At 37.9% G+C, this 27,358-nt stretch overlaps 1 protein-coding gene across 3 annotated transcripts in view; it reads left to right on the top strand.

The window, feature by feature from the left end:
• Positions 1-6,226: 6,226 nt before the first annotated feature.
• Positions 6,227-27,358, top strand: part of LOC128699128 (syntenin-1) — an 80,141-nt gene continuing 59,009 nt past the window's right edge. The window contains exons 1-4 of one of the 3 annotated variants that reach the window (XM_053791667.2): positions 6,227-6,371; positions 8,237-8,293; positions 25,859-25,987; positions 26,337-26,450. In XM_053791667.2, coding sequence (XP_053647642.2) covers positions 8,243-8,293; positions 25,859-25,987; positions 26,337-26,450 — 294 coding nt within the window. In that variant the 5' untranslated portion in view covers positions 6,227-6,371; positions 8,237-8,242. Of the gene's footprint in view, positions 6,372-6,511; positions 6,713-8,236; positions 8,294-25,858; positions 25,988-26,336; positions 26,451-27,358 lie in introns of those variants that run through there. The other 2 variants (XM_053791668.2, XM_053791669.2) reach the window with 2 other exon arrangements.

Genomic DNA, 27,358 nt, shown 5'->3' on the forward strand with positions numbered 1-27,358 from the left:
TTTTTATATCCAAATGTGTATCTATAATTGTCCATCCCATTGCATTGAGGCCCTCAATGGTGGTGGCATTTGCCATGGTAATTGAATTATCTGGGGATGTGCTGGGCTGCTCTCTGGAGTTCCAGAAGCAGGCAGGCAGGCTTCCTCTTTCCTTAAGGTGATGAAAGTACAGTGGACCCTCGACTAACGCTATTAATCCGTTCCTGAGAGCTCATCGTTAGTCAGAATTATCATTAGTCAAGTTAATTTTCCCCATAAGAAATAATGGAAATCAAATTAATCCGTGCAAGACACCCAAAAGTATTGAAAAAAAAAAAATTTTTAACACATGAAATATTAATTTTAATACACACAAACTGAAGAAGACATGCACAGTTACATGACACTTACCTTTATTGAAGATCTGGTGATGATTGATGGGATGGGAAGAGGGGAGTGTGTTGATGGTCTTGGTGTTTAGAAGGGTAATCCCCTTCCATTAGGACTTGAGGTGGCAAGTCCTTTTTTGGGGTTACTTCCCTTCTTCTTTTAATGCCACTAGGACCAGCTTGAGAGTCACTGGACCTCTGTTGCACAACATATCTGCCCATAGAGGCCTGTACCTCCCGTTCCTTTATGACATTCCTAAAGTGTTTCACAACATTGTCAGTGTCACCATTAAACACTTGTTCAGGTTTCAGTCCTTCACTGTCTATGTACTCCTTGAATTTCTGCACATATTTTTCAGCTGCTTTTTGGTCCAAACTGGCAGCCTCACCATGCCTTATCACACTACGTATGCCACTACGATTCTTAAATCTCTCAAACCAACCTTTGCTGGCCTTAAATTCACTCACATCACCACTAGTTGCTGGCATTTTTCTAATTAAATCGTCATGCAACTTCCTAGCCTTTTCACATATGATCGCTTGAGAGATGCTATCTCCTGCTATCTGTTTTTCGTTTATCCATACCAATAACAGTCTCTCAGCATCTTCTATCACTTGCGATCTCAGTTTCGAAAACATAGTTGCACCTTTGGCAAGAACAGCTTCCTTGATTGCCGTTTTCTTGGCCACAATAGTAGCGATGGTTGATTGGGGTTTTGTGTACAGCCTGGCCAGCTTGGAGACATGCACTCCACTTTCATACTTAGCAATGATCTCTTTCTTCATATCCATAGTAATTCTTACCCTTTTTGCTGTAGGGTTGGCACTAGAAGCTTTCTTGGGGCCCATGGTGACTTATTTTGCAGGTCCAATCACTAAAAAGGCTGTGATAATATGAAATGTTCCGATTGTATGCTTGGAAGCGACCGCGGTGGCTGGCTGGCTGGCTTGTAAACACTGGCCAGAAGTGGACGCATCTCAGACGGAACGAATAGTGTTGGTCGAGTTTTTTAGCACTAATCGAGGCAAAATTTTTGCGATAAAATGTATCGCTAGTCAGATTTATCGTCAATCAATGCCATCGCTGGTCGAGGGTCCACTGTAATCCCTGTTCGTTCCAGGAGGTGGAGGCTAACAAGGATACACTCTTGGCAGGTTTCTGGTTGCCCATGTTTTTGTCTTCCAAGGCGGCTTGGTGGATGTGAGGTTGCCATCGTGGATTGCTGGTTTACTGGCAAGAAGGGTTACCTTGCAGCATTGACACCACTTGTTGCAACAAGGGTACTCTTGGACATGAAGGGGGAATGTAAGATCTCTTTGTTTCTTCTTGGAGTTGCCCCTCTTTCCTCCCTCCTCTTTTTTTTTTTTTTTTTTAACGAAAAACTTAATTCATGGATAGTCTGATTCATAAATTGCCTCTTCCCTGGTCCCTTTCCCTAGGCAACACCCTTACCTGATCCTGACCTGCCTCATGGACCTTCCTTCAAACCCAGTACCACTTTTGGGTAAAAACTCGCTACCCGACTCTAGTACTGATGTTCCAGCTGATCCTTTCAATACCTTTGATCTTCAGTATACCTTGATTATGTACCTGGCTTCTCCACATGATGGTGCATCATTTTTAGTCGTATCGCACATCACCAGACAGATTATTGAAACTTTGAAGCCAAATGGAAAAGGCTTTCTCAAGTTATTGCACAGAAACCAAAATTAGGAATAGTTTATATAAAACTGACTAGAAGGCTAATATTAGAAGCATGGTTTTGTTTATAATTGAAAATGTGAAGCTGATTGGATGAGGCATTACATTAAATACAACAACCTTAAAAAGATAATAATATGGATTTGGCCACTTCAAGATAGTTTCAGAGAGACATGTAATAAGGAACACACTTATACACAGGTGATAAAGAACACAATACAGTACATAGGTGATAAAGAACACAATACAGTACATAGGTGATAAAGAACACAATATATAAGTGATAGTATACAGGTGATAAAGAATGCATTGCAGTACATGAGTGATAAAGAACAATGCAGTACACAGGTGATAAAGAACACAATTCTGTACATAGATGATAACAATACAGTGAAACCTCAGTTTTCGTTTGCCTGGTTTTCATCAAATTTGGTTTTCGACGACTTTTTTTGTCAAAATTTTGTCCCAGTTTTCGTTCATCACCTTGGTTTCTGTCCGCTGTACCAAACGTGTCTGCCTGCCCGCTCCCACACAAAGCATCCCATGCACACATTCTGAGTCCGTCTGGCTTTGTTTCTTGTCGAGTGAACATTACCCTGAGCTTTCATACGAAACATTTCGTAATAATCCATTGTTTTATTGTGCTTGTTTATTGAGTGCAACTGCTAAATAAGTCACCATGGGGCCAAAGAAAGTCGTTTGATAAAAAAAGGCGAGAAATTGTGGCTAGAATGTGTCCAAGAGAAGGATTTTGAAGGGTTTGAGGCTGACCCTGACAACCCTACGCTTGTTTTGGAATCTATTGTGGCTTTGGGGAAGTTCATGGGGTTGGATGTAAGTGGCCAGGATGTGGAAGAGCTGCTGGATGACCACAGCGATGAGCTAACCACTGAAGAGCTGCAACGCCTTCAACTGGAGCAGCAACAGATCACAGCCGAGAAAATTGATTCAGAGGAGGGGGAAGAGAGAGGGGAGAATGTGCCTTCTTCAGTGATTAAGGACATGTGTGCAAAATGGAGTGAATTGCAAAGTTTTGTGGAAAAATATCACCCTAACAAAGCTGTTGCAAGCCGTGTCTACAACATGTTTAATGACAATGCCTTGTCCCATTTTAGGCAAGTCTTAAAGAGATACCAGAAACAGACCTCTCTGGACAGATTTTTTTGTGTGACAGGGGTCCAGTGACCACAAAGGGAAGTAACCCCAGATAGGGACTTGATATCTGAAGTCCTTATGGAAGGGGGTTCCCCTTCCAAACAATAACCTCTCCTCCCTCTCCCCTCCTCACCATCTTCCATATGCCAACCAGAGTCTTCAATTAGGGTAAAAGTTATATTAAATGCTCATTTATCCATTTCATTAGCCCTATTTATTTCTCACTGTTTTCTGTATGTAAAACTATAGTTATTCTCTATAAAATGTATTTTTTGTTAATACTTTTAGATGTCTGGAACAGATTAATTGGATTTACATTTTTTCTCTTGGGAAATATTGCTTCAGTTTTTGTCGAATTCGGTTTTTGTCAGACTTTCTGGAACGAATTAAAGACAAAAACCGAGGTTCCACTGTATGTAAGTGATAGTACACAGGTAATAAAGAACACAATATAGTACATAGGTGATAACACAATGCAGTACACAGGTGATAAAGAACACAATGCAGTACACAGGTGATAACACAATACAATACAATTTTTATTTCTTTGCAAGTTTACATTGAGATTATGTAGTTACAATAATGAGCTGCAGTGCAAAGAGATTAGATTAGATTTTGCCACCAAAGTGGCTAGTTTATTGTGCACCCCCCCCCCTTCAAGGTAGGTTCCTTGATGCTGGTGAGGGGCTCTTGATCTAGGGAACTGGATCTGTGCTGCAGTTCCCTGAGTTAAACCTGAATACCTTCCATCCATCCCCCAAGCACTGTATAATCCTATGGGTTTAGTGCTTCCCCCTTGATTATAATAATAATATTGTGCACCCCTTATCCATCCTGTGGACAGTAGCGCAAGAGCATATGGATACACAAAAGGCCTAGGAACTAGGCCCCAAAGGGATTTATATCTACATATCTATAGTTCACTTATCTGTTACTAAGCAAATTTAAGAAATTTGCTTAGTATATCTGGTATCTTATTTTCATAAATAAGATATCTTGACATGTCACAGCTGTATAGTCCTTGTGGCTTAGCGCTTCTTTTTGATTATAATAATAATAATTGACATGTCACATAGGTTATTATACTGTCTATCTCTGTAGAGAGCCACTGTCATGCCATGGCATTATGGGCAGACTAAATTAATGGCTTACAGACTACTTAATACTAGAGAAATTGGTCATAGTTTGTTTAAGTTGTACATCTGTTTTTATTTAAAGCAGACAGTAAGTTAACTCAAGTTACAATCTGGGGATATTACACTGGGACAATTTGAAGGTATTTTGTAGGTTGTGTATATCAGTAGTAAATATTAAAGTTATATTATTGGAATATAATATTGAGCATTGGTGAAAGTAGTTTACAGTATGAGAATACTACAATATGGTGTAAGGCAGTATAGTTTTGTGCAGGTATTTATACTACAATGTAGGATTGTTTTGTATGAACTTTGGGTATTTAAATTTTGAAGTGTTAAGATTTGGGTAATTGGGAGATCTTAATTTAAGTATTGAATATTTAATATTTAGTTTACGGTGAGCAGATGGTTTTTGATTAGACTTAAATTGATGTTCAGACCGGGTTACTTCAGTATTTATTGGTAATGAGTGCATAGGTGATAGAGAACATAATGCAATACAAAGGTGATAAAAAACACAATGCAGTACACAAGTGAAAAAGAACATTGTTTACATGTTAAAAGGTACACCCAGTGAGGTGTGGGTCGCATCCTGCGACAAAACTGACTTAATTTGCCCGAAATGTTCTGCATAAGTGGCTTTCTGTATAGTACTGTAGTACAGTATGTCATTGATGTCAGCTAGATCTGTATACCTTGTACATGTAGAAATATAGATTATTATTATTATACATGGCCGCGGAGGCGGCAAACTCTGGAAGTTATTCCAGGTAAACTGGTGTATACTAAATTTATTTACACAAATTCTAGTGTAGTGGAAACGGAAACACTAGCCGGGAAATACGAAGAAGTGAAGTGTCGTCACTAAGAAGAGAGGTGAATGGGTAAATAAGTTCATGCAGGTTACGCACAAATACAGTTACATAGATTATCATACATAGCAGCATATGTGTAGAGACCCCTCAAGGAAGGTTCCTTGATGATGGTGAGGGGCTCTTGATTTAGGGAATTGGATCTGTGCTCCAGTTCCCCGAATTAAGCCTGAATGACTTCCACATCCCCAGGCACTGTATAATCCTCCGGGTTTAGCGCTTCCCCTTGATTATAATTTATTTATTTATTTATTTAGAAATTTAAGCATACATACAGAGGTACAAAAAAAAAAAATACAGGTAAGAGCAGCATGCCAAAGCCACTTATATGCATAGCATTACGGGCTGGCTTAAAATTAACTTAAGATTAACTAAGCAATGATGAAATCAGTGATAAGACATTATTGTAAACAGATAACTATAAAGCACAAATGAGTATTACAAAGACAGCTCATATGGTTGCATGCATTGCTGTTCATTGAGTAGAATGGAGTATTCTGTTTGGTAGTGTATTTAAAAAAAATAACAAAGTTAGATTGGGTCCTAGGTTTAACATTAATGTGTAGAGAACCTAGGAGTGAGGTATGAGGAGTGCAAGTAACATCATTAAGAGTGAGATGAGTGTGATCAAGTGACGCCACTAAGAGAGAACAAGTGACGAAGAATAGTGAAGTGAGAACAAGTGACGTCACTAAGAGAACAAAAGACGTCACTAAGAACAAGTGACGTCACTAAGAGTGAGAACAAGTGACGTCACTAACACATGATAATGAGTCACCGTTGTTGCCACTGTCCTTGAATTTCCCGGCATGGCAGTGCTCGCTAACACTCACCATCTTCAAGCCGCTTTATACCTGGTTTAAATATAAACTGTATTAAATTTCAGTAAAATTAAGTAGCACATAATATTGTTCATGCAATGATGAAGCGTATTGACTCTTATCAACAGGAGGATAGAATAAAATATAATTTAAGACGGTAAGATTTAGTGTTGGCTGTAGCCAAGGTCCCGTATAATGACGTCACAGATATTTTCACATGAGGATGGCTCTTGATAAACAAAAGTTGAGGATCATAGCACTGCTGGGTGTCCTCGCTACTTTACACCTCACTTCAGTATTTACTAGACCCAAGAAAGGTTAGCTCTTGCGTCTAATAACTCAGTAGGTTGGAGAGAGTGTAGTGTAGGTGGTAAAATGTGTTGGCAGGAGCGAGAAATGTAAATAAGAGGTGTGGTAGAAAGATTGGGGGGGAGGGAGGGGCTGGTATCAGTGTGTGATATATCTATTTCACCACTCTTGTGTCATATGAATGCCCTTGTTATTGACGGTGACTAACAGTAGGAAAGAAACGACGTCTATGGTTGTTAGGTTGTTGAAGTGTATGAAGTCTGGTTCAGCGAGTGTTCGTGTTCAGGACTTGTGTAGCGGCTGACTACGCCTACTTGCTGTCTACAAACAAGAGTTAAGTTTTATTCAGGTCAGTAAGTTTATTTAGGTATAGGTACAAATAAGTAGAATTATCATACATAGTGTAAATTACCTAGGATAACCCAATAATGTTAGTGATTTGCATAAAGGACCCCAATGAAAATAATTCACTGACTTATTTTGGTTATCCTAGGTTCCCTACATATATGCTGCTATGTATGATAATCTATGTATGTAACTGTATTTGTGTATGCCTGAATAAACTAACTAACTTATCCATTGGGGTCCTATATTCTGGAAATTTGCAAGTGGTTTTCACAGACGGTGTTATAAATTTGTAGAATGTTCTGATTAGGTGCTTTATTAGCTTATCATAGGTTAAATTCTATTTCGTTTACTTTATAAAATCCCTATGTACATGCATAAGAGGAGTGCAAAGCACCTAGGAGTTACATAATGCATGTGAAATGGGGCACTTGACAAGTTTCATAATTTGGGATTTTGTTATTCTTGAGCACCTATTCTTTTAATTAATTTTTGGGCACTCCTATCAATCCACTTTTTTTTTGTAAGTTTATTCAAATATACACAGATAGTTACATTATTATACATCATTATGTATAATAATTGTACTTGCATGTACCTGTACCTAAATAAACTTACTGAAGTTTATGTTCAAGAATGACAATATGATGATAAGGATCATTAGCTTTGGAAAAGATGTGCTTTCAATTGAGACTTGACAGCATAAAAAGATTTCTGACTTAACAGGAAGGAATGGGAGGCTAGGCTCCATTTGGCATGTCTCTATTAAATTTACTTATCAAAATAAAGCTACTTTCCTATATGTTTATAACTATCTCCATTGCACATCCCACTTAATAAAGAATTTGGCAACATAATAATTGGTATTCTTATTTTGGCTCTTATCACCTAAAACAATTTTCACAAGTTAGCTAATTTTTCTCCTTGGAAGAGATAACTTGGTTGTTAACATAAAATATTAACGGATTTCTGTCCGGGGAAGGGGGGGGGTTATAATGACTCCTGACTGTCCTGGATTGCATCTGGAAAAGGATCAAAGGCCTCCAATGGTACCAGTGGTTATGTTGGATTATACTGGGCTAATACTCTAAATAAAATATTCATCATCCACCTAGAACATCATTAAAGCCAGACTAAGTTTTCTTTCCTTTAAAATCTTCTTAATTTTGTATCATCTTTAGAAACATGTATGCCATCTTTATCACTACAGATTATACAGTTTGTAAAACTTGGAAAATTGCTAGCTTTAACTAATTATATACAGTACACATGTTTGGTCAATACCTCAATTCTAACTACAGGCACAGCATTGGGACATCATGGGGACATGATCTACATCATGCAAGAATTATTGAAGTTTTCCATTGTTCTGGCAATATCTGGTAGAAAAGTTGGGGATCTCAGATTTTAATTATTTTTAATTATTTTCTTTTTAAAGATTACCTTGAACTGCTTGTCATAAGAATTATTTTGTAGGATAAGATGTTGAGGATTTTTTTTTAACATGAAAACAATATTTTCTTTACAGGTCATAATGAGTCTGTACCCGTCATTGGAGGATATGAAGGTGGACCAGATGGGAAGAGTAAGTAATTTTTTAAGGCTAATTAATTACTTTTGAAACTGGTCAATCTAGTGCAGTAGGACCCTGCTTTACGGCAATTTGCTAATATGGACATTTCAAATTATAACCAAAAATTTGTTTATACGGCTTCCTGATTTGCTCTTACGTCTGCGTGTAAGGTCCACATCTCTCGATTATGTCTGGAAACTTTCCAAAATTTCAAATGTTGTAAAGTTGTTGTATATTTTATATATACTCTGATAACTGTACTTGTGTGTGCTTGTACCTAAATAGACTTACACACTATGCTGGTGTGCAGGTACACATTGAAATTACTAGGGTGTCTCACAAGTGTTGAAGATGCTTTAAGCTTATTAAATACAGGTCCCCCTCAACATTAGCGAGGGTTAGAAGACCAAGAACCTCGCGAATGTTTGGTGCCCCAATATATTGTAGGGAAATATACAATACTGCTTCCTTAACCTATTGAACCAAGAACAGTCATAAAACACACAAAAACATCATAACGTATTCTGCTAGTGCCACCCTATGGTAAAGAAGGTGAGAAAAACTACAAAATTCAAAAAAGAACTCGTAGCATAGTACCAAAGTGGAGAAGGAAGAGAGGGGGAGAATGTGCCTTTAGTGATTCTGCGATATGTACGATACTAAAGCAGCAGGAGTTGATAAAGGCTATTGTGCCAGCCAGCAATAAAGTGTAGCATTAACAGTGTAGCAAGTAAGTTAAGTGATTAATCGATAGAAAAAGGACAGCACAAACCTAACTCCTCCAATGTTGTTGGAGTTGTATAGGGTGACTGACAACACCGCCGTCTACTGCCTCCACCACCACTATGTAAGGCCCTTATACACCCAACAACACCAACACAGCAACATTCATGACATACTTAACCCTTAAACTGCCCAAACTTAGATCTACGTTTTTTCAGCATTTGAAAGTAGTATGTAAAAAAACGTAATTTTTTTTTTTACACTTGAAAGCGTGTAAAAAAAACTGATATTCATTTTTTTTTATATTTGAAAATATGTAAAAAAAAGTAGATCTACTTTTGGAGCACTACACATGTGAACGTAGATCTGTAATTGGACAGTTTAAGGGTTAATGACGTATTTTATTCATTTTAGAGTATACATGTATGTTTCTATGTTATTGATATTGTTTGTTATGTCATATTAGATGAATTGTGATAGATAAATAAGCCGTAGAGTTGATATTAGTCCTTCAATATGACACTATCTTGTCCTATCCCCAAACAAACTCTGCCACTGCCACAATTCCTAACATAATGACATATTTAAAATATGATTGGGCGGCTGGGAATTCATGAATGCTCGAATCCCGCGAAAGTGGAAAACACGAATGTTGAGGGAGACCTGTAATAATAATTGCTCTGGGGTGCTTTAACTGTCGTATATTATGCTGTTATACATTTTTGCTCATCGTCTGACTTTTTTTTTTATTTACATAAGAAATATGCTACATATATAAACAAAATATATGCACTCATAGTAAAAAATAAAAAACATAATTATGAGGTATGGTAACTGGGTGAACTACCACACCTAAGTTCCTACAATAAATACAGTGGAACCTCTGCTTGCGAGAGCATCCCCGTGCAAGTTTTTCCAAATACATGTATATATAATAATACATGTATAATAATGTACTATATAATAATTATAATAGACGGCTTCAAAAAGCCGTCACTAGATGGCAGTGTTTACCACCACAAAGTGGGAGCAGTTGTGGCCGCCTCCACCTGTCACATAATGACATATTTTATTCATTCTAGAGTATTTATCAGATTTCTGTCTTATTTATATTGTTAATGTCATATAGATGAATTGTGATATATAAATAAGCTGTAGAATTGATATTAGGGGAATTATTGAAGCACAGAATTCCACTGGAACGGATTAATGGCATTTCAGTTAACTTAAATGAGGAAAATTGACTCTGCAAACGAGCAAATCCAGATGTGTGCAAGGTCATGGAATGGATTAAACTCGTGTGGAGGTTCCACGTGCAAGGTCATGGAATGGATTAAATTCATGTGGAGGTTCCACTGTACAACTAACCTCTCACCCTACATTAAGACCACAAATATTTTAAGGTAAGTAATGAGTGTACTGTATGTGCATTTTACTTTTTTATTGTTTTTCATGGCTAGTTCTATTGCTAACTTAATAAATGATAGTGTAAACATGTTATCAGGCATTTTTATGCATTTAAAAGTGAAATAGTGATATGCTTTACAACAGTATCCTGGAATCTAGCCTGCCGTATAAGCAGGGCCCTCCTCTATCAACTAAAATTACTAAACATTTAACCCTTTCAGGGTCCAAGGCCCAAATCTGGAGTCACGCACCAGTGTCCAAGAATTTAAAAAAAAAAAATTGTTATTTTTTCTTATGAAATCGTAGAGAATCTTTTTTGTGAAGGTAATAAAACAAAAAGTATGAAATTTGGTGGAAAATTGACGAAATTATGCTCTCGCGAATTTTGATGTGTCAGCAATGTTTATGAATCGGCGATTTTGCCGACTTTGACTCCCATTTTAGGCCAATTACATTATTCCAATCAACCAAATTCTTAGCTATTTCACTAGTATTACTTCTATTCTATCGATTGAGCACAAGAAATCGTCAAGTCAACTGTTTCAACTACAAAATAAAGTGATCGGAAATTGTTAATTTGGCCAATTTAACACAAAGTTCAAAATATTCCAATTTCAAAATAGGGTCCAGAATAAACAATGTAGGCATTCCTGGCACTAAACTAACATTTCCTCTGTTCATTAGTTATGTTTTGAGGCTTTACAAATAAATTCCATTTTGATTTTTTATTCACGTAATGAATTTTTATTCACACCAAAAAATAGAAGATTTACTGTTATGCAATACTGTAATAATTGTATAAATATCATCACCATATTTGTGAATGTATATTAGACCCACCAGCTAACGTGTATTAGACGTGTGAGGTCGTTTGTTTACTCTTGAATATCGGCAAAAATTTAACATTTCCACTATTTTGAGCTCAGTTTCAAGCCATTTCCAGTGCTAAAACCAATGAAAATCATCTCTATTTCTGTAATATGTCTTCCATTCTATCAAATGAGACCAAGAAATCGCAAATACAACTATAAAAAACATACGAAAAACACTGCAAAGTTGCTGTTTTAATCAAAAAATCATGATTTCAGTTTTTTCTCTCATTATACACAGTGTGCTGCAGGATCTGTTTTATGTGGTGCACACATACCACATAGATGTATTCTCTCATATCTAGGCCCAAATGTACCACTCACAGTTTATCAGAGTGAGCTGAGCTCATGGCGTAGATCTACGGTTTGGACACTCACCGTAAAGCCGTAGATCTACGGGACGGACCCTGAAAGGGTTAAAGAAGTACAGTGGTCCCTCGTTTTTCGTAGTTAATCCGTTCCTGGAGTTGCTACTATTATCGAAATCTACGATTTGCGAATTAATTTTCTCCATAAGAAATAATGTAAATACAATTAATCCGTTCCTGACACCCAGAAGTATTAAAACAAAAAATTTTTTTAAATGAAATATAGATGTAGTACATAAACAATACAATAGGAAATGATGAATGAAACATTAACAGCATAACACTTACCTTTATTGGAGATTCTTCTTAGTGTATGGGGAGACTGGAGGAGGAGAGAGATTGGATTGTTTACAGTTTGGAAGGGGAATCCCCTTCCAACAACACCTCAGGTACCAATTGCTTTTCTGGGGTTGCTTCTCTTCTCTGTTTCTTAATGCCACTAGGACCACCTTGAGAGTCACTCTAGTCCTGTCTCGCAAAATAACTGTGGAGAGAGCTCTGTTTCTGGCGTCTAACACTTCCCTAAAATGGCCCAAGACTTTGTCACTGTACATATTTCTCACCTTCTTTACCACAGGCTTGGCACTAGAGCTTTCTTTGGAGCCATGGTAGCTTATTTAGTACTTGCAAGCACTAAAATGAGTGGAATATTATGAAATATTTCGTAGGAGCACTTGAGGGGACCTTCGCTCACTGGTAAACAATACCAGACTGGCTGGGTAGGGAGGCCGCCCCGGCTCACACCGTGCGTACGCATCCTGGACGAACTACTATTCGCGAGTCAACCTATGATTAGCGAGCCCATGTTTATAGTAAAAACATCCCTATGATTTCCAAAATCTATGATTCCCGAAAACTACGAAAAGCGAGGGACCACTGTGGTCCCTCGTTTTTCGTAATTAATCAGTTCCTGGAGGTGCTACTATTATAGAAATCTACAATTTTCGAATCAATTTTCCCCATAAGAAATAATGTAAATACAATTAATCCGTTCCTGACACCCAGAAGTATCAACAATAATTTTTTTTACCTTAAAGATAGATTTACATGCACAAAAGAATGAACATTCAACATGACAATTACCTTTATTGAAGGCTGTTGTTGATGAATGGAAGACAGGGAGGAGGAGAAAGGGAAGAGAGGTTATTGTTTGGAAGGGGAATCCCCCTCCATAAGGAGGATAGGTAGGATAAATACATGAGTGAGAGGGGTTGGATTTGAGTGGGACTTGCATATCAGAGAACATAACATAAGAAAGGAGGAACACTGCAGCAGGCCTGTTGGCCCATACTAGGCAGGTCCTTTACAATCAATCCCACTAACAAAACATTTGCCCAATCCAGTTTTCAATGCTACCCAAGAAATAAGCTCTGATAACTCATATATTTATCCAACCTAAATTTGAAACTACCCAAAGTCCTAGCCTCAATAACATAAGAACCAGTATTACAACTACTATTACAACTTTTTTTTTTTTTTTTTTATCATCACACTGGCCGATTCCCACCAAGGCAGGGTGGACCGAAAAAGAAAAACTTTCACCATCATTCCTCCATCACTGTCTTGCCAGAAGGGTGCTTTACACTACAGCTTTTAAACTGCAACATTAACACCCCTCCTTCAGAGTGCAGGCACTGTACTTCCCATCTCCAGGACTCAAGTCCGGCCTGCCGGTTTCCCTGAACCCCTTCATAAATGTTACTTTGCTCACACTCCAACAGCACGTCAAGTATTAAAAACCATTCGTCTCCATTCACTCCTATCAAACACGCTCACGCATGCCTGCTGGAAGTCCAAGCCCCTCGCACACAAAACCTCCTTTACCCCCTCCCTCCAACCTTTCCTAGGCCGACCCCTACCCTGCCTTCCTTCCACTACAGACTGATACACTCTTGAAGTTATTCTGTTTCGCTCCATTCTCTCCACATGTTCGAACCACCTCAACAACCCTTCCTCAGCCCTCTGGACAACAGTTTTGGTAATCCCGCACCTCCTCCTAACTTCCAAACTACGAATTCTCTGCATTATATTCACACCACACATTGCTCTCAGACATGACATCTCCACTGCCTCCAGCCTTCTCCTCGCTGCAACATTCATCACCCATGCTTCACACCCACATAAGAGCGTTGGTAAAACTATACTCTCATACATTCCCCTCTTTGCCTCCAAGGACAAAGTTCTTTGTCTCCACAGACTCCTAAGTGCACCACTCACCCTTTTCCCCTCATCAATTCTATGATTCACCTCATCTTTCATAGACCCATCCGCTGGCACGTCCACTCCCAAATATCTGAATACATTCACCTCCTCCATACTCTCTCCCTCCAATCTGATATCCAATCTTTCATCACCTAATCTTTTTGTTATCCTCATAATCTTACTCTTTCCTGTATTCACTTTCAATTTTCTTTTGCACACCCTACCAAATTCATCCACCAATCTCTGCAACTTCTCTTCAGAATCTCCCAAGAGCACAGTGTCATCAGCAAAGAGCAACTGTGACAACTCCCACTTTATGTGTGATTCTTTATCTTTTAACTCCACGCCTCTTGCCAAGACCCTCGCATTTACTTCTCTTACAACCCCATCTATAAATATATTAAACAACCACGGTGACATCACACATCCTTGTCTAAGGCCTACTTTTACTGGGAAATAATTTCCCTCTTTCCTACATACTCTAACTTGAGCCTCACTATCCTCGTAAAAACTCTTCACTGCTTTCAGTAACCTACCTCCTACACCATACACCTGCAACATCTGCCACATTGCCCCCCTATCCACCCTGTCATATGCCTTTTCCAAATCCATAAATGCCACAAAGACCTCTTTAGCCTTAGCTAAATACTGTTCACTTATATGTTTCACTGTAAACACCTGGTCCACACACCCCCTACCTTTCCTAAAGCCTCCTTGTTCATCTGCTATCCTATTCTCCGTATTACTCTTAATTCTTTCAATAATAACTCTACCATACACTTTGCCAGGTATACTCAACAGACTTATCCCCCTATAATTTTTGCACTCTTTTATCCCCTTTGCCTTTATACAAAGGAACTATGCATGCTCTCTGCCAATCCCTAGGTACCTTACCCTCTTCCATACATTTATTAAATAATTGCACCAACCACTCCAAAACTATATCCCCACCTGTTTTTAACATTTCTATCTTTATCCCATCAATCCTGGCTGCCTTACCCCCTTTCATTTTACCTACTGCCTCACGAACTTCCCCCACACTCACAACTGGCTCTTCCTCACTCCTACAAGATGTTGTTCCTCCTTGCCCTATACACGAAATCACAGCTTCCCTATCTTCATCAACATTTAACAATTCCTCAAAATATTCCGTCCATCTTCCCAATACCTCTAACTCTCCATTTAATAACTCTCCTCTCCTATTTTTAACTGACAAATCCATTTGTTCTCTAGGCTTTCTTAACTTGTTAATCTCACTCCAAAACTTTTTCTTATTTTCAACAAAATTTGTTGATAACATCTCACCCACTCTCTCATTTGCTCTCTTTTTACATTGCTTCACCACTCTCTTAACCTCTCTCTTTTTCTCCATATACTCTTCCCTCCTTGCATGACTTCTACTTTGTAAAAACTTCTCATATGCTAACTTTTTCTCCCTTACTACTCTCTTCACATCATCATTCCACCAATCACTCCTCTTCCCTCCCGCACCCACTTTCCTGTAACCACAAACTTCTGCTGAACACTCTAACACTACATTTTTTAACCTACCCCATACCTCTTCGACCCCATTGCCTATGCTCTCGTTAGCCCATCTATCCTCCAATAGCTGTTTATATCTTACCCTAACTGCCTCCTCTTTTAGTTTATAAACCTTCACCTCTCTCTTCCCTGATGCTTCTATTCTCCTTGTATCCCATCTACCTTTTACTCTCAGTGTAGCTACAACTAGAAAGTGATCTGATATATCTGTGGCCCCTCTATAAACATGTACATCCTGAAGTCTACTCAGCAGTCTTTTATCTACCAATACATAATCCAACAAACTACTGTCATTTCGCCCTACATCATATCTTGTATACTTATTTATCCTCTTTTTCTTAAAATATGTATTACCTATAACTAAACCCCTTTCTATACAAAGTTCAATCAAAGGGCTCCCATTATCATTTACACCTGGCACCCCAAACTTACCTACCACACCCTCTCTGAAAGTTTCTCCCACTATTACAACTGCTACAACCATCACTGCCACCATCACTGCCACCATCACTGCCACCATCACTACCACCCTCTACCACCATCAACCACTATCACAACTGCTTCCACTCAACCACCACCACCTTCATATTTTTCTACAATTTTTTTCTTAAATTATATGTTTCTTTACCAAAGGGCTGGCACTAGAAGCTTTTTTTTGGAGTCATGGTGACTATTTAGCAGTTGCAAACACTAAAACGAATGGAATATTATGAAATGTGTCGTATGAACTCGTGGGATCATCCTCACTCACTGATAAACAATGGCACACTGGCTGAGAAAGGAGTGTGAGGCGGCTCGGGGCTGTGCATACCTGTCCCGGACAAACTACTATTTGCGAGTCAATCTACGATTAGCAAGCCCATGTTTATACGAAAATATCCCTATGATTTCCGAAATCTACGATTCTCGAGAACTACGATTATCGAGGGACCACTGTATATATTTAGGTTTGACCTAAGTAGTAGGTTGGTAGACAGCAACCTCCCAGGGAGGTACTACCGTTCTGCCAAGTGAGTGTAAAACGGAAGCCTGTACTTGTTTTACATGATGGTAGGATTGCTGGTGTCTTTTCTCTGTCTCGTAAACATGCAAGATTTCAGGTACGTCTTGCTACTTCTACTTACACTTAGGTCACACTACACATACATGTACAAGCATATATGGTTTAGAAAGACACGTAAGCAAACACTCTGACATATTTATTAGAAAATGTTTCGGTCCTGGGACCTTGATCACTACCAACTTGTCGGTATTTACTACCAAGGTTTATACCACAAGCATATATATACACACCCCTCTAGGTTTTCTTCTATTTTCTTACTAGTTCTTGTTCTTGTTTATTTCTTATATCCATGGGGAAGTGGAACAGCATTCTTCCTCCAAAAGCCATGCATGTTGTAAGAGGCAACTAAAATACCAGGAGCATGGGGCTAGTAACCCCTTCTCCTGTATAAATTACTAAATTTAAAAAGAGAAACTTTCATTTTTCTTTTTGGGCCACCCTGCCTCAGTGGGATATGGCCGATTTGTTGAAAGAAAGAAGAATTTAGGTTTGAGGGAATATCCAGGGTCATATAAACATTGTGGCTTGGTAGGCAATGCTCTTGTTTTGCACACAGTGTCTGTGGTTCAGTCCCTGACTGGATAGAAACATTAGGTGTTTCCTTACACCTGCTGTCCTCGTTCTCCTACAAGTAAGTAGGTACCTGGGTGTTAGTTGACTAGTGTGGGTTGCATCCTGGGGGACAAGATTGAAGGACCCCAGTGGAAATAAGACACAGTCCCTGATGACACACTGACTGACTTGGGTTATCCCAGGTGGCTAATCCTCTGGATTAAAAATCCAAACAAAATCTTATCTTATCTTAACACTCGTGTGCCTTACAGACTACTGTAAAACTTACCTTTGCAACAAAACCCCATAATATTAATTTTCAGTTTGTAATGATTGGTTTTATTGGATTATCCAAGATAGGGTACAGTGTACTCCAGATGACACTCCTTGCCCTATATCTCACTAATGTATCCCTACCTCACCTGTGGTATTTATGCCTGGGGATTGACCACAGCCAGCCACCTTAAACCTTTAACCCTTAAAATGTCCAAACAGATTTACGTTCACATGCGTAGTGCTCCAAAAGTAGATCTACGTTTTTTTACATATTTTCAAATATAAAAAAAAAAAGTAGATGAAGTTTTTTTTTACACGTTTTCAAATGTAAAAAAAAAATTTACATTTTTTTACATACTTTCAAATGTTGAAAAAACGTAGATCTACGTTTGGACAGTTTAACCCTTTCAGGGTCCGTCCCGTAGATCTACGGCTTTACGTTCAGGGTCCAAACCGTTGATCTACGTCATGAGCTCAGCTCACTCTGATAAACTGTGAGTGGTACATTTGGGCCTAGATATGAGAGAATACATCTATGTGGTATGTGTGCACCACATAAAACAGATCCTGCAGCACACTGTGTATAATGTGAGAAAAAAACTGAAATCATGATTTTTCGATTAAAACAGCGACTTTGCAGTGTTTTTTCGTATGTTTTTTATAGTTGTATTTGCGATTTCTTGGTCTCAATTGATAGAATGGAAGACATATTACAGAAATAGAGATGATTTTGATTGGTTTTAGCACTGGAAATGGCTTGAAACTGAGCTCAAAGTAGCAAAAATGTTAAATTTTTGCCGATATTCAAGAGTAAACAAACGACCTCACACATCTAATACACGCCAGCTGGTGGGTCTAATATGCATTCACAAATATGGTGATGATATTTATACAATTATTACAGTATTGCATAACAGTAAATCTTCTATTTTTTGGTGTGAATAAAAATTCATTATGTGAATAAAAAATCAAAATGGAATTTATTTGTAAAGCCTCAAAACATAACTAATGAACAGAGGAAATGTTAGTTTAGTTCCAGGAATACCTACATTGTTTATTCTGGACCCTATTTTGAAATTGGAATATTTTGAACTTTTGTGTTAAATTGGCCAAATTAACAATTTCTGATCGCTTTAATTTGTAGTTGAAACAGTTGACTTGCTGATTTCTTGTGCTCAATCGATAGAATAGAAGTAATACTAGTGAAATAGCTAAGAATTTGGTTGGCTGGAATAATGTAATTGGCCTAAAATGGGAGTCAAAGTCGGCAAAATCGCCGATTCGTAAATATCGTTGACACATCAAAATTCGCGAGAGCATAATTTCGTCAATTTTCCATCAAATTTCATACTTTTTGTTTTATTACCTTCACAAAAAGATTCTCTACCATTTCATAAGAAAAAATAAAATTTTTTTTTTTTTTTAAATTCTTGGACACTGGGGCACCACTTCAGATTTGGGCCTTGGACCATGAAGGGGTTAAGGGTTAATAATGCAACAGAAAGCTGCTGTGCAGATGAACACCCCATCACTTTTCAAAAGCTTGAACCTACTAAATATACAAGACGTACACTCACACCACCTCAGTTACTGGGAACGCTTGAAGTTCCTAAAACTGTACTCCCTAGAATGCAGGAGGAAGAGATAAATGATTATATATACCTGGAAAATCCTAGAGGGACTAGTACTAAACTTGCACACAAAAATCACACTCTATGAAAGCAAAAGACTTGGCAGATGGTGCAACATCCCCCTAATGAAAAGCAGGGGTGCCGCTAGCATGACAAGAGACAACATATTAAGTGTCAGGGGCCCAAGACTGTTCAACTGCCTCCCAGCATACATCAGAGGGATTACCAATAGACTCCTGGCTGTCCTCAAGCAGGCACTGGACAGGCACCTAAAGTCAGTACCTGACCAGCCAGGCTGTGGTTCATACTTTGGATTACGTGCAGCTAGCAGTAATAGCCTAGTTGATCAGGCCCTGATCACAGACCTGGTCACAGACTGGGCTGCAGGGGCATTGACCCCCAGAACTCTCTCCAGGTATACTACAGATATATTATTGTGCCTACTATATATATGCAGAATATTAAACTCCAGTATAAACCTTCCGCTCAAACTTCTCCTTGATAGCTACAACAGAATGCACAGTCACAATACAAGGCAAAAAGCACTCTTTGACATCCCTCGTGTCCATCTCACTATGCAGAAATGCAATGCACATAAAGGGAACGAAATTCTGGAATTCACTACCTGAGCTAGTAAAAGATCCCCTGATTGTGTACATATTTAGGGCTATGCTTAAAAATCATCTCATCTCTCGGTACTAAACAAAACATCTAACCAATACGAAGCAACTCTCCCAAATATTATATGACCTCTAGTCTATTAAAACATCTACTCATACTTAACCCTTAACCCTTTGACTGTCGCGGCCGTATATATACGTTTGTGAGGTACCGTGTTTGACGTATATATACTCATAAATTCTAGCGGCTTCAAATCAGGCAGGAGAAAGCTAGTAGGCCCACATGTGAGAGAATGGGTCTGTGTGGTCAGTGTGCACCACATAAAAAAAATCCTGGAGCACGCAGTGCATAATGAGAAAAAAAAAACTCCGACCGTTTTTTTTAATTAAAATGCCGACTTTGTGGTCTATTTTCGTATAGTATTTGTGGTTGTATTCTCGTTTTCTTGGTCTCATTTGATAGAATGGAAACTATATTATAGAAATGGAGGTAATTTTGATTAATTTTACTATAAAAAGAACCTGGAAATGGAGCACAAAGTACAGGAAATGTTTGATTTTTGCCGATGTTCAAAAGTGGACAAATGATGTCATTGTCCAATAAATGTCCAAATAGCCATTCTAATACGCAGTCATGAATGGGTTGATGTAATTTTTACAATTATTACAGTATTGCAGTAGTCTGCATAACAGTAAATCTTCTATTTTTTGTTTGAATAAAATTTCAAAATAAAAAGCAAGAGTAATATCACAGGGACCTGGAGACATGACTGATGAACAAAGAAAATGTTATTTTAGAGCCAGGAATGTCTGCATTGTTCATTCTGGACCTTATTTTGAAATTGTCGTATTTTTTAATTTTCGTGAAATTGGCCAAATTGCAAATTTCTGACCATGTTATTGGGTAGTTGAAATCGGTAAATGGGCAGTTTCTTGTACTCAATCGATAGAAACAATAGAGTTCTGAAGAAATAGTTATGAGTTTGGTTGACTGGAATAACGGAATTAGCCGAAAATAGGGCTCAAAGTGGGCGAAATTGCCGATTTTTAAATATCGCCGAAGTCGCTAACTTCGCGAGAGCGTGATTCCGTCAGTTTTCCATCAAATTTCGTTTTTTTTGGTGTCTTTACAATCGGGAAAAGATTCTCTATCATTTCATAAGAAAAAATAATTTTTTTTTTTTCGAATATTTTGCGACACCAGAAGCAACTTCAGGATTTGGCCCTTCGACAGTCAAAGGGTTAAACAGTCCAAAGGCATATACAAGTTCCCTTGCCCAGTGCCCCGAATATTTTGAAAAATAAAAAAATCTTTTTTTTCCATTGAAATACAGAGAAAAATTTTCTAAGTGTAATAGGATTAAAATAAAAAAAAATTAGGGTCAGTACTTACTGAGATATGAGGCTGCAAAGTTGGCACTTTATTATTTATTTATTTATGTCTTTGCAAACTTAATGCTCACCTGACGGCAAATTGCTGATATACCATTTTTTCCTCATTTTTATATTTTATACAATTTTTATTTTCTGATAATTATTAGGTACTGAAATTGTACTCAAATTGTCACAAACACATTGAAAGGTGGACATTTACACCTGCCTTGGTCATTTACTATTGTCTAGGAATATATACAAAGTATTTATAGGTCCCAGCAATGTTTTGGATACATGGGAGTATAGAAGGAGGAGGAGGAGGAGGAAGGAAGAAGCTCCCTTGAAGCAATGTGACAAGCATCCAGGAGGGCAGTGATGAGATATGGGGTGACATTTGATGGGTAGGTGCCAGCAAGGGTGCAGAGATAAGATGAGATAGTGCAGAGATAAGAGGAGATAAGCTATGACATTTGATGGGCACCAGTGAGGGTGCAGAGATAAATGATGACATTTGATGAGCTGGTATCTCTGTCTCTGATTATGTCTCTGTCTACTTGTCTCTCTGTCTCAGAGAGAGCCACTGTAAACCAACAGGTATTCATATGCATTATATCTACAAGCACAGTACAGGACTTAGGATTTTTTAGGTTATCCTAGGTAATTTATGCTATGTATAATTGTATTTGAGTGTACCTGTGAGACAGATAAAAAGAGATAGACAACGACAGATAGAGACAGATACAGAGACAGATTTACAGAGACACAGAGATAGACAGAGACAGATAGACACAGACATAGAGATAAATAGACAGAGATAGACAGACCGTACACTTGGGGTTAACATCACTTTCCTCTTAAAAGGGGAGTGTTAATATGACATTACATCAGTGAATCCTTGGTGTTTGCCACACTGTTTGCTCTGGCTGGCACTCAATTCAACTTGTGGGGGCACCAGTTAAATTAATATGGTGCACACCGAGTGTTAAGACCCACTCTATGCTGACCAGGCATCTCAGGCCAGTCGTGCCAGATTTGGAGGCAGGAAAATTTAAATGTATGTATACGCTTGGGGCGCTACGCATAAGAACATATATACACTTTTGGACCATTTAGGGGTTAAAATAGTACTGTTTGAACTATTATTTGTAATGTTATTCGTTGTGTGCAACATCAAGATTATTGTTCTTATAAACCTTCAACTGTGACTATCGCGCATTAGTATTAAGATAAAATAACGAATAATTAAAAAGATAACCACTCTTAAACTGTCTAGACTTGAGTAGTTTTTGAGTATTAGGATTAGTCTGCCCAAAATGCCCTGTTATGATAGTGGCTTTCTTTGTATTTAACAAATCAAAATTGTAATTACACATTGTATCCTTTGCCAAGAAATAAAATCTTTATCTTAACCTGGGCTAAATCTACTTAGTGTACTTTGTGGCTGAATTCCACTGAAATTATAATAAATTTAGAATTAATGGTTGTCTTTGTGCCACTTCCACACCGTTTGCTGGTAGGGAAGCTGGTGGTGGAACAACAGCTAATGATTTCATTGTTTACTTATGCTAGTTAGGTACACTAGTGGGTCAGTCAGTCATCACCTATGTAGTTAACCATAATGCACCGTGTTGACTCTCCTGACCGTATATATTTTCAAAGGTAGTATAAAGATATTGTAGAAGACAATTGTGCTGAGGTAAAAAGAAACATTGACAAGTGGCAGATCTAAAGCTACGAAAAATTATGTAGTAGTAGTAGTATGTTGGGCACATACTAGTTAGTTGCATACTAGTATGTTGGACACAGTTTAAGGGTTAATTAACATTTTTCTTTGCCAAGAATAATATGATCCAGAATGTAATAAGCCCTTAAATTTTTGCCAACATTGGTATGCTGTACAAGTCAGCATTGTGTTTGATATTGTCGAATGTGATAATTGTTTGAGTTAAGTTTTCTTATTTGAGAAATTACTTGAATTTACAAAATATAAGATACCTCACTGTAACCCTTTATATTTTCAAATATTGTATGATCCTTGCTTTAATGGACGGAAGATGTTCTTCTAGTAAATAGTTCTTCATTTTTAAAATGTGTGGCAGTGTAGCCAGGGCTCTCATGAATAGCTCTCCAGGTAGGTACTCAGTTACCTGCCCTGGCTGGCTTTTTTAGTTTTAAAAAACCAAGGCCTAACCTGGCACCTTAACTTTAAAACTTTCATTTATTATGGTCTTGATACAAAGTTATAGTAATTTAGCTCTTAATATTTTATTGATGTTTTTTATAGGTTGGTCAAAGATGCAGTAAAAAGTACCAATACTGTGCTGCACTGCTGTTACTGTATGCATTAATACTGTGTAGCGTAATTCAAATTTAAATCATTACTGGAATGTAGATCAATATTAGGGATCTTACAGGCATAAAAAGCACTTGCAAACTTCAGGTCTAATAAATTCTGTTTTAGTTCAGTAGTTGTGTGCCCAAATCTGTCTATTTTCTGTACTAAAAGAGTAAGGCAATGGATTCAACAGAGCAATTAGATAATGAACTTTCACTTCTCTTGAACTTGAATGGTCCCTGGCACACTGGTTTCACTGGGTATTTTTGTGTCATTTGTATCCTCCTCAAGGCGCTTATTATCCCAGAAGTTTTTCTTAGCAAATTAATTACGTTTTCTTCAGTTAGACGTATTTTTTTTGACTGCAGTGTGTCTTCTGTTTATTACCTTTGTCATCTTTTATTTCCCCAGACTCTTTCCAGTCTAACTTTATATATGCCTTTACTTGTTATGATCCTGTGTTGACACCTTCACTGCCAAAAACAGAATGCCTAACTATTTCTTCTGAATTGAGTATTTATGCTTTATCAATTTAAGAAGTCTCAACATGAATGCTTTCTCTTCTAGATTTTATCATCTGTTGTGCAGAATGTCTCAACATGCAATATGTATGTACATTGTACACTGGAGTTATTGTCAGAATATATTTTAACTTGTATGAATTCGTTTGGAATCTTAACGTTTTATATCTGATATGTCCTAACATGTTAGTGATTTGTAAATCATTGCATCTATATTGTTGTAATTATAATGTCACACATCAGTATTATTCTAATAAGACATATAATACACAGTGGAAGTATTAATAGTGCAGTGCAGTGTTCATTGTAGGAGGCAAATGAAAGTACAGCATAGAACAGAACTGTACACTGCACTATTATTGTACTGTTTTTGTAGAGGATAGTTTATACAGTACATGAAAATGAAAATATTTATTTCCTTGCAAAGCTTACAATGTGTGGTTTACGTATATAAAATATTAATTACAAAGGCCACTGGCATGCCTAGGCTTTTCAGGCAGATTAATCCTAATTCTTAATATATATATTGACACAGGTTATGGAGCAGTACATTTTAATATATGTATACATAGTATATATTAGTGAACAGTATTTAGATAAGGCTAAAGAGGTTTTTGTGGCATTTATGGATTTGGAAAAGGCATATGACAGGGTGGATAGGCAATGTGGCAGATGTTGCAGGTGTATGGTGTAGGAGGTAGGTTACTGAAAGCAGTGAAGAATTTTTACGAGGATAGTGAGGCTCAAGTTAAGAGTATGTAGGAAAGAGGGAGATTATTTCCCAGTAAAAGTAGGCCTTAGACAAGGATGTGTGATGTCACCGTGGTTGTTTAATATATTTATAGATGGGGTTGTAAGAGAAGTAAATGCGAGGGTCTTGGCAAGAGGCGTGGAGTTAAAAGATAGAGAATCACACATAAAGTGGGAGTTGTCACAGTTGCTCTTTGCTGATGACACTGTGCTCTTGGGAGATTCTGAAGAGAAGTTGCAGAGGTTGGTGGATGAATTTGGTAGGGTATGCAAAAGAAGAAAATTAAAAGTGAATACAGGAAAGAGTAAGGTTATGAGGATAACAAAAAGATTAGGTGATAAAAGATTGGATATCAGATTGGAGGGAGAGAGTATGGAGGAGGTGAATGTATTCAGATATTTGGGAGTGGACGTGTCAGCAGATGGGTCTATGAAAGATGAGGTGAATCATAGAATTGATGAGGGGAAAAGAGTGAGCGGTGCACTTAGGAGTCTGTGGAGACAAAGAACTTTGTCCTTGGAGGCAAAGAGGGGAATGTATGAGAGTATAGTTTTACCAATGCTCTTATATGGGTGTGAAGCATGGGTGATGAATGTTGCAGCAAGGAGAAGGCTGGAGTCAGTGGAGATGTCATGGCTGAGGGCAATGTGTGGTGTGAATATAATGCAGAGAATTCGTAGTTTGGAAGTTAGGAGGAGGTGCGGGATTGCCAAAACTGTTGTCCAGAGGGCTGAGGAAGGGTTGTTGAGGTGGTTCGGACATGTAGAGAGAATGGAGCGAAACAGAATGACTTCAAGAGTGTATCAGTCTGTAGTGGAAGGAAGGCGGGGTAGGGGTCGGCCTAGGAAAGGTTGGAGGGACGGGGTAAAGGAGGTTTTGTGTGCGAGGGGCTTGGACTTCCAGCGGGCATGCATGAGGGTGTTTGATTGGAGTGAATGGAGACAAATGGTTTTTAATACTTGACATGCTGTTGGAGTGTGAGCAAAGTAACATTTATGAAGGGATTCAGGGAAACCGGCAGGCCTGACTTGAGTCCTGGAGATGGGAAGTACAGTGCCTGCACTATGAAGGAAGGGTGTTAATGTTGCAGTTTAAAAACTGTAGTGTAAAGCACCCTTCTGGCAAGACAGTGATGGAGTGAATGATGGTGAAAGTTTTTCTTTTTTGGGGCCACCCTGCCTTGGGAATTGGGCAGTGTGTTAATAAAATAAAAAATAAATATACATAATATGCATTGTTCATTTGTCTCTGGTACAATGCTTTTCAATGGCTTATTTATTGATGGATGCACATTTTTGCTTAAAAATTATGACAGTTAATGATTTATTCATTTGACTTTGCAGGCTCAGGCCCAGCTGGTAAATGAGATGATTGCTTCACAAGGTGGGAGTGCTGCCTCTGCCCCTCCTGTGTCTGATGCTCACCATGCCCCACCCCCTTACCCTCTCCATCCTCCACAGGCACAGGCTAAGGTATTAAATTAGTTTAATGGTGTTAGTCACTAATCTAATTATATTTTTAAAGTTGCTGTGCAGAATTCTTTTCCATCCATTTTTTGTTTTAGTTGTTTCCCCCATGTCTTGAAGGTAGAGGATAGACATAAGAAGTCACAGTAATGAGAATGGTACATATTTGCTAACAGCATAAGTGGGAAATATGATAAAAAAAAAAACGTGTATTTCAAAGCAGGTTTTCACACCAAGTTGCTTCATTGAAAGTGCTAAAACAATTTATGAATTAGAATTATTACTCATTCCCTGTACACAATGCAGTATTGTTCCTTCCACTTATTCTAAATGTTAAATTTATTCTTATTTGCAGTCTGGCCTAGCTCTCCTGTATCCTGCTCTTGATGATTATATGGGACTAGAATTTACAGATGATGTTATTGCTGCCAACATGCCAGAGTACCTGCCCGTTGCTGCAAGACAATCTGTAAGTGATTAGTTAAGGTAGTTAGATCTGGTAAATGTTTTGGCTTAAGTAAAATGAAATGTTAGTATTAAGAGTACTGGTGTGAAATAATGCAGAATGGGGATATTTTGAGTGGCTACACACACAAGTGCTTAAGCTTCAACAGTAGCACTTGTAATTTTGACCATTTGAGGGTCCGTGTCATTGTTCTACGGGTTTAAAGGCAGGGTCCATGCCACAATACTATGTGATGAACTCAGCTCACTCGGATAAGCTGTGAGTGGTAAATTGGGCCTTGATATGAGAGAATGGGTCTATGTGGTAAGTGTGCACCATATAAAAAAAAAATCCTGCAGCACATAGTTCATAATGAGAAAAAACTGTGACCGTTTTATTTGGTTTCAAACAGCAACTTTGTGGTGTATTTTTGTATGGTTTTTATAGTTGTATTCAGTTTCTTGGTCTCATGTGATGGAATAGAAAATATGTTACAGAAATAGAGATGATTTTGATTGGTTTTAGGACTGAAAATAGTATGAAATTGAGCTCAAGTAGCAGAAATGTTCGATGTGTAAACAATTAGCATCACACGTCCAATACACTTCAACTAGTGGATCTAATATGCGTTCATAAATGCGCTGATATTATTTGTACAATTATTGCAATATTGCATGGGAGTAAATCTTTTATTTTTTGGTGTGAATAAACATTCTTTGTGTGGATAAAAAATCAAAATGGAATTCATGTGTAAATACTGGAAACGTAACTAACAAACAGAGGAAGTGTTATTTTAGTGCCAGGAATGCCTGCTCTGTTTATTCTGAACCCTATTTTGAAATTTGTGTGAAATTGGCCATATTACCAATTTCTGATCACACTATTGGGTAGTTGAAGTAGTTGATTGGGCAGTTTCTTGTGCTCAGTTGGTA

The sequence above is a fragment of the Cherax quadricarinatus genome, chromosome 54 (genome assembly GCF_038502225.1).
Source record: "Cherax quadricarinatus isolate ZL_2023a chromosome 54, ASM3850222v1, whole genome shotgun sequence".
Taxonomy (NCBI): Eukaryota; Metazoa; Arthropoda; class Malacostraca; order Decapoda; family Parastacidae; genus Cherax; species Cherax quadricarinatus.